Source organism: Hoplias malabaricus, chromosome 6 (genome assembly GCF_029633855.1).
Source record: "Hoplias malabaricus isolate fHopMal1 chromosome 6, fHopMal1.hap1, whole genome shotgun sequence".
Taxonomy (NCBI): Eukaryota; Metazoa; Chordata; class Actinopteri; order Characiformes; family Erythrinidae; genus Hoplias; species Hoplias malabaricus.
The window spans coordinates 10,198,509-10,212,251 of record NC_089805.1 but is presented as its reverse complement, the minus strand read 5'-3'; the positions used below and the strand labels follow the sequence as shown (position 1 = coordinate 10,212,251).

At 39.4% G+C, this 13,743-nt stretch overlaps 1 protein-coding gene across 1 annotated transcript; it reads right to left on the bottom strand.

The window, feature by feature from the left end:
- Positions 1 to 23: 23 nt before the first annotated feature.
- Positions 24 to 13,298, bottom strand: znrf2a (zinc and ring finger 2a). The gene is made up of 5 exons (XM_066674345.1): positions 12,515 to 13,298; positions 4,018 to 4,116; positions 2,100 to 2,205; positions 1,922 to 2,000; positions 24 to 1,116 (listed from the first exon to the last, which is right to left on the bottom strand). The coding sequence occupies exons 1-4, from the start codon at positions 12,840 to 12,842 to the stop codon at positions 1,943 to 1,945; spliced, it is 591 nt and encodes a 196-aa protein (XP_066530442.1). The 5' UTR covers positions 12,843 to 13,298; the 3' UTR covers positions 24 to 1,116; positions 1,922 to 1,942.
- Between the last annotated feature and the right edge of the window lie 445 nt (positions 13,299 to 13,743).

Below are 13,743 nucleotides of genomic sequence, written 5' to 3'. Positions count from 1 at the left end.
TTTTTAATGTGATCATTTTTATACAGTTACATGGAGGCATTCCATAAACAAATGGCAAAGAAATTAACAAAAAATATCTAAATTAAATTATTCTATGTATTTGTTTTTTGTTTTTTTTTTAATTATAAAAGTTACAAGTTGGATTTTTCTCACAAAAGGTCTATCGTACATCTGTGCAACACATCTGTCCGGTAGTACTATTAAAATCATAAGGTAACATTTTCAAAAGGTGTATTTCTTCAGAGACAAATACAGTACAATTCCATAGTTAAGCGAAATTGAGTAATATTTTGTGATGAAGACGAACTACAGTACTCAGCTTTACGTAAGGCTATGTCATTCCTATATTACAATCAAAACTGTGGCTGTTGAAATTACGATTTTACGACTTGAGGACATACTAGATGTGTCAAAAACACTAGCAACAACAAACGGTGATGTTTGAAATTTGTATCGGCTCTGAAACAACGCTAAACACATACAAAAGACAAAAGAAATGCTTTAGTAAAATTTATAAATCGTGACTATTGTTTGTGATAAACGTAGCAGCACATTTTGACAAACGGCACTTAAGTTTCTTTTAGCACCCAGCTATGTGATTTCTACACTAGACAAAAATGACAATGGATCATTTCTATGAAATGGTGAGGAGAGGAAAGAGGAAAATTAATTAAATGGCTACTCATGATCTGTATTTACAAAATATATGTTCTCAAGCTTATCCCAAAAATGGCCTTATCAGTATCATCCTTCTTCAAAGTCAGTCATGGGCTCAACGACTGAAACGTCCTGCTTCACTCACAGCATCAGATAACTCCAGAAGGGAACATATATTTGTCCAGTGCAAAAAAATTTTTGAAGGCTACAACTGAAACCTGACTCCCAGAAGGTCTTCACAGGCTGGTGGGCGGTTTGTCCTTTGGTGTGTTTAAACGTAGAAGGACCACAGGGCACGTTACACATGTTCAGGATCCCTGAGGCTTTGCTTTTAAGTGTCTTTTGGCACAGGCCTTAGGTGGCAACAGGTGAGCCTTACAAACCAGTGAAGTCCTGGATCCCAGCTTACACAGTCCAATTTCTGCATGTCTCCTTTGAATCTAATCCTCAGTGAAGACACTAGGGAACATGAACACAACAGACACATGGTGTCATACTGTTTGTACAATAAGCACAGACCTACAAACAGTGGTGAAACTCTGCTACTATGACTAGTTCTTTGGGTCAGGCCATAAATATCAAAATGGATTCTTGTAACAGAAACATTAATGTAAATTGTGCAGCTTTTCAGGTAAAAAGTCCAGCCCCAAAGTGTACGGTCAGGTGATGATGCAAAGATTATATCAACCTGGACATATTAGTGTCCAGGTTGTGGAATAAAACTTTATAACGTGTTAATGTCAGCTCCAGGGGCCTGGAGGTTGTGGGTTCGATTCACGCTCCGGGTGACTGTCTGTGAGGAGTTGGTGTGTTCTCCCCCTGTCCGCGTGGGTTTCCTCCGGGTGCTGCAGTTTCCTCCCACAGTCCAAAAACACATGTTGGAAGGCGGATTGGCGACTCAAAAGTGTCCGTAGGTGTGAGTGTGTGAGTGAATGTGTGTGTGTGTTGCCCTGTGAAGGACTGGCGCCCCCTCCAGGGTGTATTCCTGCCTTGCGCCCAATGATTCCAGGTAGGCTCTGGACCCACCATGACCCTGAACTGGATAAGCGGTTACAGATAATGAATGAATGAATGAATGAACGTGTTAATGTAGGTTTATGTCAGTTTATGACAGGCAGAATGTAACATGATATGATGTAAGTTATATTTAATTTTTTAATACATTTTGTAAACATAATCATTATGAGTGGGGTGTGATCAATGCTAAATCTGAATAATCATGTTATATAACAAAATTGGAAAATGAGTGGGAGTTGTACAATACCCGTGCAATAACAGCAGTGGTTTAATCTGTGGGGTGCTCCGGGCAAGACCTGTTCACCTCAAACCATTCATCAATACACCTGGGGAAAAGAACGAAGGATTAGTAATCAGAGCTGTGCAGCACTGGACTATGTCTGTACTGTAGGGATATTTGTTTTGTTTTGTTTTTTTTTTTTTACCCTTTGTGGTAGATGCAGAGGCAAGGCAGTCTGGCAATTGTGTCCCCCTGCAGCAGGTCCTCCAAACATACTGCACACTCCCCAGAGTCCTTTGTCAAAACGTCCTCTAAAGTCAGTAAGGGAGAAGGGTTACTGCGTGGCATTATCACAATATTACAGTTTGACAAGTTTATAACCAGAAGATTAATGCAAATCAAGCCAGATAATGGTGCACTTGCAAATGACCAAACTGGCAGTGAACAGAAATTGCTCCCAAGCCTGTTTGTCATATGCTGCTCATGTATAGATGCGGTTTTTGAGGTGTTTATCCTGTCCCCTTATAGGACGCCAACTCAACAAATGACAGATGGTGCCAAATGGCACAGTTCCTTATGTAAACTTCATGCCCAATTTAGTTCTCTTTCAGTTAAAATACTGTGGGGGGTTTCTTTTTCCCTTTAAACATTAAACAAAGAAAGCTTTTGGGGCTCCACTGTGTAAAAAAAATATATTCAACATAAAAAGCATAGGTTAAATGTTACAAGCAAATGAACAAGTTTTATTAAACTTAAATCAATACGTTGAATAAACCAGTGGGTTAATTTGAATAATCAGCACCATCCCTGTTATCACACATTCTTCACTAGCAGCTCAAAACAGTCTTACCATTTCACAGAGTATCAGCAGTGTAGTTTTCCCTTATAAATATGAGAGACAACGTTATTAGTGTAGATTATAATTGTGTAGGCTCTTTGTACATATTGAAACCAGCTGAATGGCCACTAGGGGGCCTGAAGTGAGTATAAGTGAACAGAGTGGATAAACACCTCAGAAACAATACTTCAAAAATAAGTAAATAAATTATGACCTATAAGCACATGAGTAATACTTTTTGACTGGCAGTAAGCCTCAGAACTATCGCTCTTACATGTGGAAAGTCATATAACTAGGTGATCTCAAGTCCTCAAAACAGAGGCTGGCTGTGAGCCCTGAACTGTTCTGCTGTGTCATCAAGCACTGTCCTTCACAGCATGAGTGTCACCACCCACACTGTTGTTTACCCAGTCTACCACCCTTCCCCTTGCCAGGCCACTCATTCAGACTCACCAATTCATGGAAACCAAGTCTGCTGCAGTGTTCCCTGAAAACACTACATCACCTAGAGCTCTGTTTCTTTTAAGAAATCTAAAATCTAGAATCTAAAAGGGTTTTAAAATTCATAACTTCACTGACACATTTTATTCTTTTTTATTATTATTATTATTTTTTTTTTTATCTGACTAGTAAATAATTTGTATTGTTCAGCAAAAATGCCAAGTACACAAGTAAATTAAAGGGGAGTTTGCGACCCTGAACTGAATAAGCACTTACAGACTATTTATGAATAAATTTAAAAAATGTAATGATTTATAATGGAGCAGAGAAGGTATAAAAACATTTTTAAAAATATCAACCACATGATTAAAACTATGATTAAATAATGTCTCAGCACTTATACCCATAAAATTAAAATAATTTACTGTGAAGTAGATTTTTATTGACTTTTATTATGTAATCTTTGGCCTCAGGCTCCTAGCACCATCACTGTAAACAGTTCCGAATCCAAAATACTCAAGAATGGAACATTTCTCCTCAAACCAATCTGAACTCATTTGTTTACATGTTAACAGATTATTTATGCATAAATTCTGAAAAAAAAAATCAATTGGAATATCCCTGTGAGCAGAACAACTGATAGCACAATTGCCTGGACCTACTGAAAGGCAAAGGCTGACCCAAACACACCTGCAAGGAGTTAAAGAGAGGAGTGACGGGTTATGTTAATAATTACTGACTGAATGGGGTATGTAGGCTACAGAAGAACGTTTACAGGTGACTGTGCAAGTGTATCATGCAGTACTTTAGCCAAGCGCAAACAACAATCCAACAGCATTCTCACCATTATAGGTCAGCCTGGGTTTGGTGAGACACATGACGAGGTGGAGATCCATTTCATCTGACGCAACAAACTTTGAACACACAGGACAGTGGAATCCAGCTGGAAAACAAATTCAAAATGCATGAAGGTTTAGATCTTGATGCACGTTTGTATCAGATCAAATAAAAATTCAATATTTCACATACACTATGTGTCGTAGACATTCCTTAAGCTTAGCTTGTCACTTGTAGCTTGTATAATCTTCAAAGAAAGCCCAATACTTCAAGTGGGCTAGACCCCACCTTAAGGCCACCTTCACTGAGCTATGGAGCAGGGAGACTGCGTTTGTCAAGTAATAGAGCTTCATTTAATACCGACTGAATGAGCTATAACTGCTTTTGTGATTCAGAGTAACAGTAATCAACACTTTATTTCATTAATGCTCTCATGGAAAAATGCAAGTAGAAACTCCCTGGTAAGTAAAACAGTATAATATATTACATTCAGGTTTTTTAATAGGATGAATAATATACAATCAGTTTATTCTCACTGCAGGAATGGAACCAAATCTGCAAACTTGTGTCCTTACACACAAGGTCCCTTTCAGTGATCTCACTGGACTGTACATGTACGGTAAGGTGTCCATGTCATGATGGCTAGGCAGAGCTAGTCATCTGAGACTTCACTTGTACGTGACCTTACATATAATAAAGTGCCTTACTAGCACTGTGAATACATGTCACTTTGCTGAGATCACCACAGGTTCTAGCATTTCTTATTCAACAAATTGTCAGCTTGTTTGTGTTCTGACCCAAGCTCTGACTTTTGACTATTGGATTTTACTAGTTTGGTCGTTTATCTTGACTTTCATCAGTCACATTGTTTTTGGCTTTCTCATTGATATGAACCTTGCGTTGTATTTCTGCATTTAATCACAGACCACTCACTTAGATTTTTTTTTTTTTATGAGGGACACAACCGTATTCTGGCAGTCCCTTTGTAAAGTTTGCAGAGTGACAGGCACTGCCTCTGCTCAGAACTAGAGATGTACAAAAACATATTCCCAGGCTTAGTTCCCAGTTAGGCATTCAGTCAGACATATCAAGTTAAGCACCATGTATGTCACTGTTGTCACACGTTTCCTTTGAGCACTCCCCTCATACACTGGCAACCCACTGTCCATGGTAACACTGGATATACAGGCTCAGTTCAAAAGCAATATTAAAAGGTTTAGTGCTTTTGTTGTTTAGTGATTTCCTAATCAGGATGCTTGAGCATTCTCACCCTGGCTGCTGCTACATTGAGGAGAGAGATTATGAAGCAAAGTTCATTATCGTCACCGTCATTACTACTCAGGTCATCGGAGAGTCCCAGAGGGACTTTAGGAAGAGCTTTGACCTTGAAGAGCTCGAGTCTTTCTAACTCACTGAGCACCTAACGAACCTGCCATCCTGCAGAAATCCCCTCTCGAGTCACATGTCTATCTTCAGGTTGTCAGTCTCACAGAGCAAATGATGTCGTCACATTCTTTTTCCAGAAATGATTCACTGCACTCAAACTATTCAGATTACTAGGATTTGTGATGATATACTACAACATTTGTACACAGTAATTATAGTCTTGGGATATGTGCAATTTATGCCGATTCCCGTGTTTCCATATTCTAGTTTTGTATTATTATGCTTTCTATATTCTACACTTTCCACCATCTTTCTTTGTGGATGGTAGAGCTATGGTTCAAGATGACTAACTGGCAAGGTAAATTAAGGATACAGTGTGGACCATGTACTAAGTGTAAGCTGTAAATTCCACATGGCAATTGCATAACTTCACTGTGCAATAAAAAAAAAAAAAAAGTATAATAAGTCGTTTTAGAACATTTCTACTGGTTCATTCATTATGAAATTGTTCAAAAGATGTAGACAAAAATGGAGAAACGTGTTTTTAATTGGACAGCAATGATAAATATTACTTGTGAACCATAGTAAAAACACTGCACAGATTAATGAGCTGTTGCAGTCTTTACAAAAAAAAAAATCAACATTTCACTTTTATTTAATGTCTTGCCACCAACCTTTTTTTTTTAAATAAATAAATCTCCACATGACCTCAGTAAAAAAAAAGTTCTTGGTCAAATACCAGCTCTTGTTTTCTTGTGGCAATGATTTTTGCTGCACTTCCTCTTCAAATACATCTTTAAAAAGCATAAACAAGAGCATGAGAAAATGCAAACAGACAGACAAACAGGAGACCAAATGCAGGGTGGGTAATATTTTTGTTTGTATTTCTATTGCAGACAATCTGCTTTACAGGATGAAAGATACTCAGACACAGGCAGTGGCAAGGGCTTGCCAGGATTTACTGGCACTACCTACACTGTTCACTAGGACCGAGCTCAAAGCTGAGGTCAGAGCAAAGCCACTGGCCAAAGAAGCAGAATTGAATCCAACAAGATGCTCCAAGGTGCAAAAATGAAAGAATAGCCCAAAAGACAACATCAAGATAATATTTTAGATGCAAATTTTGGATGGGATTACAGGAAGCTTTTCAGTTTCCTTAACAAGTATAGCATTTTTTAATCAAGAAACAAAACATTAGATTATTTACTTCTGTCTAATACCTAGATCATCTCTCAATAGTTAGCAACCTGTAAGATAGGGCAATGTAATTGAAAATAGGTAATTGCTGAGAAGTATGACAGTGTTTCGGAGCCATTGATAACAGCTTATTTTTAGTTTTTAACAAGTGGTATCTATTAGTAGTTAATCATCCAGGACAGTAGCAGAGAAATAGGGTAGGAGCTGACAAAGGGAGGTCATGACCCATATTCATTGAGGACTTATGTACATCTACACCGATCAACCATAACAACATTAAGAGCACCACCTTGTTTCTACAGCCCATGTCCACTCTCTTGACTCCAATGACCATACAGGACCAATTTGTAGTTCTGTTGTAATGTATACTTTGTTAGCCCCATTTCACCCTGTTATTGAATGGTCAGGACCCCATCAGCTTTTATGATTTGCCTACTGTATCATTCTCAGTGTTTTGTGTTGTGCTTGCACAAACGGATCAGACACAGCAGTGCTGCTTGAGGTACCCAGAGCTTCACTGCTCAACCGAGAACAGTCCATCAACCAAAAACACCAGACAGTGTCCACTAATGAAGAACTAGAGGACCACCCACAGATGAGCTACTGGCTCTGAATTTACATCTACAAGGTGGACCAACGAGGTAGTTGTGTCAAACAGAGGGGACGGTGAGAGTGCACAGTGTTTATACACTCCAGCTGCACTGCTGGGTCTAATCCATACATACTCCAACACACTCCACCAAAACTTCAGTGTCATTGCATTGCTGAGAATGATCCACCACCCAAATCATACATGTCCTGTGGGAGTCCTGACCATTGAAGGACAGGGTGAAATGGGGAAAAAGTATGCAGTATAACTACTGTGTGGTCAGTGGAGCTGAAAGGATGGACTGTGAGTTCAGAAACACAGAGGTGTTCATAACATTATCTTTGACCCGTACATACTTTAATCCATTTGGATTCATCGGGATGTGTAAACTGATCCGAGATCATCTTTTTGAAAGCTCTGATAAATAAGAGCCATTGACGACAGATCTCAGAGCCATCAACACCTGTGGTTTATCGCTGCCAGCTTGCAGTGACCAAAGATTAACAAGGGGAGTAAATTCAGGTCAGTCAAGCATACGTGAAAGTTCAGCTCGCTGTGACATACACAGGGATTAACTCCTCAAGGCCGATTACACTAACAAAGCAAGAAGTGCAGGCACCAAATTTGTTAAGATAGTTGACTGTATGTGTGTCACTGCTGCGACATTTATTTAATACACATTTAATACCAGGTCAATTTGGAAAACATGCGCAGTACAACTCTATTTCTGTTTGTTGGACTACAGTGGGTAAGATCTTGTGACTGACATTCATTACATACTATTCAAATAATCATGCATTTATTCTCTATCAATTGTACATTGTGGTATGCATAAAGAAAGCATAACATGGGAGCTTCCAAAACTGGAGTTAAAAATCTTCTGGCCCTTACATACCTGGTAAATCATCAAAAATCCTTTAAAGGAACACTAGGTAAGATGTGGATTTTTTTTCTTCTGGGCTCCTTTATACAATTGCAAAGTGTAGTTCCCTTTCACAGTGCTGTTAAGAAATTCACAACTCCAAAAGATTGTGCAGTTTCTGCAGTGCTGAGCCCAGAGCAGCAACAACAGAGGTTAAATATATAGAGATTATTAAATATATAGGTTTTCTGCTGTTTTCAGAACATAAAAAATGAATAACGTGCATTAAATGTCTGTTTTGGAAGAACAACAGAGGCAGCCTTTTTCAATATTTAAGTCGGCTATGGGCTGCTCTCTCCCATGACTGAGCCCACACAGTGTCCTTCTATATTTCCCTATCTGACACTGTCAAGGCACAATATTCAGGGGGCAAACCTCTGAGCTGCTAACTGACACTGTGGTTATGCAACAGACCACAAGCAAAACATAACAGCTGCTCCTAAAGTGCCAAGGCCAAACTATGATAGGGAGAGTGTTCGCCGATAGACACCCTCACCCACCAACCAACAAACCCATAAACGCTAAAACTATCCTGGAGTTATCCTGCTTTCTCAGAACACTTATACTTCAAACAAGTTTCTTATGAACTTTGCCCTGGAGAGCAACACTTGACCACAGTCACATGCATGAAAATGCCACAAGCTTGGGCTTGAGCTTCCTTATTCTTCTTCTCTGGCAATGGTAAGAATCTGAATATGAGGTACGCAAGGTAAGGACTATTAACACAATGCCAGTAGATTCTGTATTTAGGAACAGGATAATTCTATGTCCCTGAGTCTGTTTCAGGATTAGGCTACCTTTTGGACAATATTACAAATATTTTTCACTGCAACACATTGTGACAACTTGTTAAATGCTATGGCATTTGCATTTGTTTTAAAATAGGTTGCTCATAAGTGATATATTTGTATTTGAAAGACAAAAAATATTAGTCCAGGAAATGCTACTGAAGTCAATGTATCTGTATTGAAACATGTTCTATACAAGTATCTTGGTATCGAAAAATCTGGTATCTGATATGGCATGGGATCCAAAACAGAAATAAATCTGACAACTTGAACTGGGACCTTTGATCAGAAACGTACCAAGCCAAAAAACATCACCACTCAAGCATCATCATTAACCAACATTCCTGCAGTGTGACAAAATACACCCTTTACTTTTGTAATCGTTCACCTACTGAAAAAATAAGTCGTATGCTGTATCTGATCAACAACAAATCCTTTCTGAAATGATTTAATCAAGATGTTCATCCATGGGAACTTGTGTCAACCCCTGAACTTTAAGTTCTGACCAAGAAACAAACAAAAATTAACAAGCAGCTAAAAAATGATTCATTTCTGCAAAGCACATGGCTGACAGGAAGCATCTATTCGGACTTTCCCCTCTTCCCCTGTGTGTTCCCGCGTGTGTTCCACTTTTTATTAACATGGAAAATCAGGCCTCCAAACACAGCCCAACCACTGTGCACAGGATCATGTGACTGACTCCCTGTTACCCATGGGTTATCTCATTCTTATCTGTTATGGGTGAAGGTTTTAAGGCAATTCCCCTGCTGCAAATAGCCCATGGGGAATGTACACTATATACAGCGAACAAAAGCATGTCATTTCCTGGTTCTGTTGAATACGTTGCCATGTGAGCAGTTATAGGTATTAAAGGCAGATGCAGAGTCATATGTTACCGTATAAACAAAGAAGGTCAGTGTATGAATTTTATGAAAGCTAACTCAGCTAGAGTGGCCTTTTCAGAAAGAGTAACAGCAGTAAACAGTGGATAATCCTTTAAGTAGTGGCCTCAAATGATACAGGACATACTTCCGTATGTCAAGGCTATATGTTAATACTCCTTTGGGCCCATAACACAGCAATGGGACAAGATCTCAGACTCCCTGTTACCAAAACAAATGAGAGTTGTTGTCTAGCAGGGATAGTTAGCCAGTTAGGATCACTGGGGCTAAACGATAACATACGTGACAGGTTTGATTTAAACACAGTGTCAACATACCAGGATAAATTAATATGCATGAGTTCAATATTTTGGACTAAAAAGACATTTCATGGTCCATATGAAAATTATCTACTTATGGATACAGTGTTAGGTGTGTTTATTATACATTATCACATAAGGCATATAAACAAGCAATGATGTACTGCTGGTAATGCTGTTGCAATATTGTCATTAGGTGTTGTAGTGTATTCAATATTGTGGGTGACATACTTTATTGCACCCAAAACCTATTTAAATAACAAATACAAGGCGACTTACATGCACCACAGGCCCAAATGACATGGCTATTTTTAGGCCTCATCCCTGGCGGATGTTATGCCACCAGGCAAACTGAATTTAGCTTCATTATTTACACAGAAACTTTTATTTAACTGACAAAAACAGAACGATATCCAATGCTGTCACTGTCCAACTTGACCTTATTTTGTAAATATAAAGAATTATTGAATTTAATGCCTGCAACACACAGAGGTGGGTTTACCACTGTGTTAGATCACAATTCCTTTTAAAGACCGATTTAGCGTTTGGGATTTGAGGATACTCATTGCTGCAGTTTTGCAAAATAAAGTGTTGCCCATTCTTGCTTGATACAAGACTTCAGCTACTCAACAGTCTGAGTTCAACATTCTCTGTTCCCCTCATCATGATGGGAAATAGGAGACAGATCTCTGATTTTAACGGCCATGTGGTTCTTAACACTTTTCGGGAAATTGATGTTGAAAAATCAATTAACATATATAGATGAGTAAACTGTACTCAAATGTGATTAAGACAAATCCCTTTTTAACATTTAAGCTAACATTTGGTATATTTTAAAGGACTATAACAGAACACAACTGACTTCTAATGCATTGTTTTTTCAATCCAGGTATATTCTAGCAATTTATGCCCTCCTACAACCCCCGCACTGGGGGACTACTTATTGTTTTAAATGAATTTCATTAATACCAGCTGCATATTTATAAAAAGGGCATATTTCCTTGAGTTTGATTAATTTATAGCCTCAAAAACTTGAGCTGTAATCAACCTGTGCCACTTATTACATGTGCTTCGATGACCTTTGAGCAGAGCTGACTCTTTATCTAACACTTAATCTTTATAATCATTATAATCCCTGTGTTCCTGTAGAAAGAAGCTAACCCTATTATGATCATGATGCTCTGTCTGTATTCTATTCGTGCTAATAACTCTGTGCTCTTATAAGTGTCTCCATGGTTGCTTGGCTAATAATCAGCAGTGGATTTGTCCCAACAGAAATCAAATCTCACGGAAGAACAACGTGACGTTTATGGCTTAATTAACCTATTTATGTCCAGCAACTACATTTAGCATGATAGGGAAAAATACCAGAGATGCTGCATGGGTTTAAATTAATTAATGTTGTCAGAGTGAACCTATAGCTCAAACCAAGATCTGACAATACTCATTCAATAGTTCAGACTGCATGTAATTTTGGTGTCATTTTTCACAACCATGTTTGGAATTTGCATGGTAATGTTAAACATCAGAAGTCACCTTTTGGTCACATGATTTTCTCTTTCCTCTGAGTTGTGTTGTGAAAATATGGATAAGAAGATAAGAAATTTAAAGGAGAATTCAACCAATTCATCATAATCTCTGCATATCTAAATAGATAAGATGAACGGGCCATTCAGAGTACTTGGGCATATAATGCTCTATTCACAACAGAAATGATAAGAACCAGACATCTGTAAAAACATCCTCACACAAAGTTATAACAGGAAATAGTCTTGAATACACTGCTTGATGCTGGAGACATAATTTACTGATTAGTTTTTGTCAATAAAGTAACTTATTTTGTAGCACTAGCAGACCACTATCAACAACGTTGAAGACATGTAGCTGTAATGACTGTTTTGAACAGTAGCTAAATTTAGGTATTTTTGTTGTATACTTTGTTTCCCTGTAAAGTTGGTTGAGTTTCCCTTTTCATACAAAATGCACAAATTTTAGTGTTTTTAGGTAATATTTCCCTTTTCAGGTGGTCTGGAGGGGGGTGGGGAGTTCAGTAAAATACAAAAATAATGTGGACAGGGGACATTTAATACTTATCTCTATGACCTCTGGTATAAGAACTTGAGGGAAATGTGTCAAGTGTAGGATATAGGTTTTTCTAAACGTTTCTTTTTCACTCTCTCTCCCAATAAACAACTCTATTAAAGGAGAATAAAATAATACTTGGACCTTTTCCACTTACCTCCAAAACATAAAATACACTATAAGATCTTTGTACCATATAAGCTCGTTTAGACGTGGAATTGTGGGCTCTATTATTCTCTTACTCTTCCCCAATGGTGTTTGTAATCTTGAAATATAAAAGTAAGATATAGGTGTAAAAACTGTAGGATATGTGCTCTTCAAATCTTCTTCCTCACTCACCTCCGAGCAAGTGCGGGGACAGGTGAACAGGTAAAGAGCCGATGAGAAGGCGGGGACCAGGCGGTTCTCGGTCCGTTTCTCCGTGTCTCGGCGTCCCGCCGCCGCTCGGTATAACCGCGGACTGGATGAGGGATGTGGGCCTTCCGTCGGCTCCAAGCCGCCGCTGCGGAGATGCGTGAGTCCCCGCGCCGCCGCTGTAGTACCGTAGCACGGCAGCGCTCCCCGCTGAGCTGCCTCCACCGGAGCCGCCGCCGGAGGAGGGGAGGTCGGAGCCGGAATATGCCCGAACTCGGCCGCTTGCCGCCGGGCTACTCTGCTTGGGTCCCATCGCTGAGTTTTTAGTACGTGTCTGTGGATGTGTGTGTGTGGGTTTTCCCCAAAGTTTGTTTCTGTTTGTCCTCAGAACAAGAGAAGGACACTGAAAACACAGCGAAGATCTCGCTAATCTTCAACAAGCCCGACGAAACCCAACGGTTGTCTAACGTTACACTGCGCCTGATCAGCTGTCATATCTGGCGAAAAAGAGAATGTTTTTAGACGCTTCTACCCTTCACACTTGTTGCTCTTCGAGAACTGAAGGCCTCCGGCAACTAAAGGCTTCCCGCAAACTTTACAACGTCGAAAAGAAACTAAATTAAATGCACAAATCCGCCCGAAATTACCCTTAAACGACTACATGGCGAAGTGCTCCACATCTGTAAAAGTCCGTTGGTAAATAAACTGTGACCGGCGCGTGCACGCGCACACTGGGTGAAGAGCACAGATTAAAGCGCCGCGTGAACGCCGCTGTCTAGCCACGCCCCCTTCATTTGCGTCAGATGACGTCAGTGCCTATTGGCGGTTGAGGAAAAGTACACCGAATTTCTACATTTACAGCAGTGATTAAGATGCAAACACAGTTCTGCAAGGTGACAATTAGAAACCATAGGATTCAGAGCATTGCTGTGACCTAAATGGTTCCGTTTAATAGTTTAGGGCATTACGGCGTATATCTTCAGTATTTATCTGAGCGTCCGAATTGTAAATTTAAGTGTGATTATGGGGACACCACAATCTCCAACTACATGTGGACCAAAATGCATTGTGGTTCTTTGTTTCTAAGCGGTGGACAATGCTCTGGTCTCTATTTACTCCCCCATGACTTGCCTCCAACTCAAAAGTTCAAAAAAGGAAAGAACTGGATTGGTTCTGGCTCCCCCTCCAGGGTATGTTCACGCCTTGCACCCAGT

What these genes read in the sequence shown, in the direction of transcription:
- znrf2a (XM_066674345.1), bottom strand. Translation starts at nt 12,842, where the DNA reads ATGGGACCCAAGCAGAGTAGCCCGGCGGCAAGCGGCCGAGTTCGGGCA. An exon ending in GTCCCCGCACTTGCTCGGAG is followed by an intron (nt 4,117 to 12,514) that starts GTGAGTGAGGAA and finishes TTTGTTTTCCAG; the next exon opens with CTGGATTCCACTGTCCTGTG. An exon ending in CTCTGCATCTACCACAAAGG is followed by an intron (nt 2,001 to 2,099) that starts GTAAAAAAAAAA and finishes TCTTTTCCCCAG; the next exon opens with GTGTATTGATGAATGGTTTG.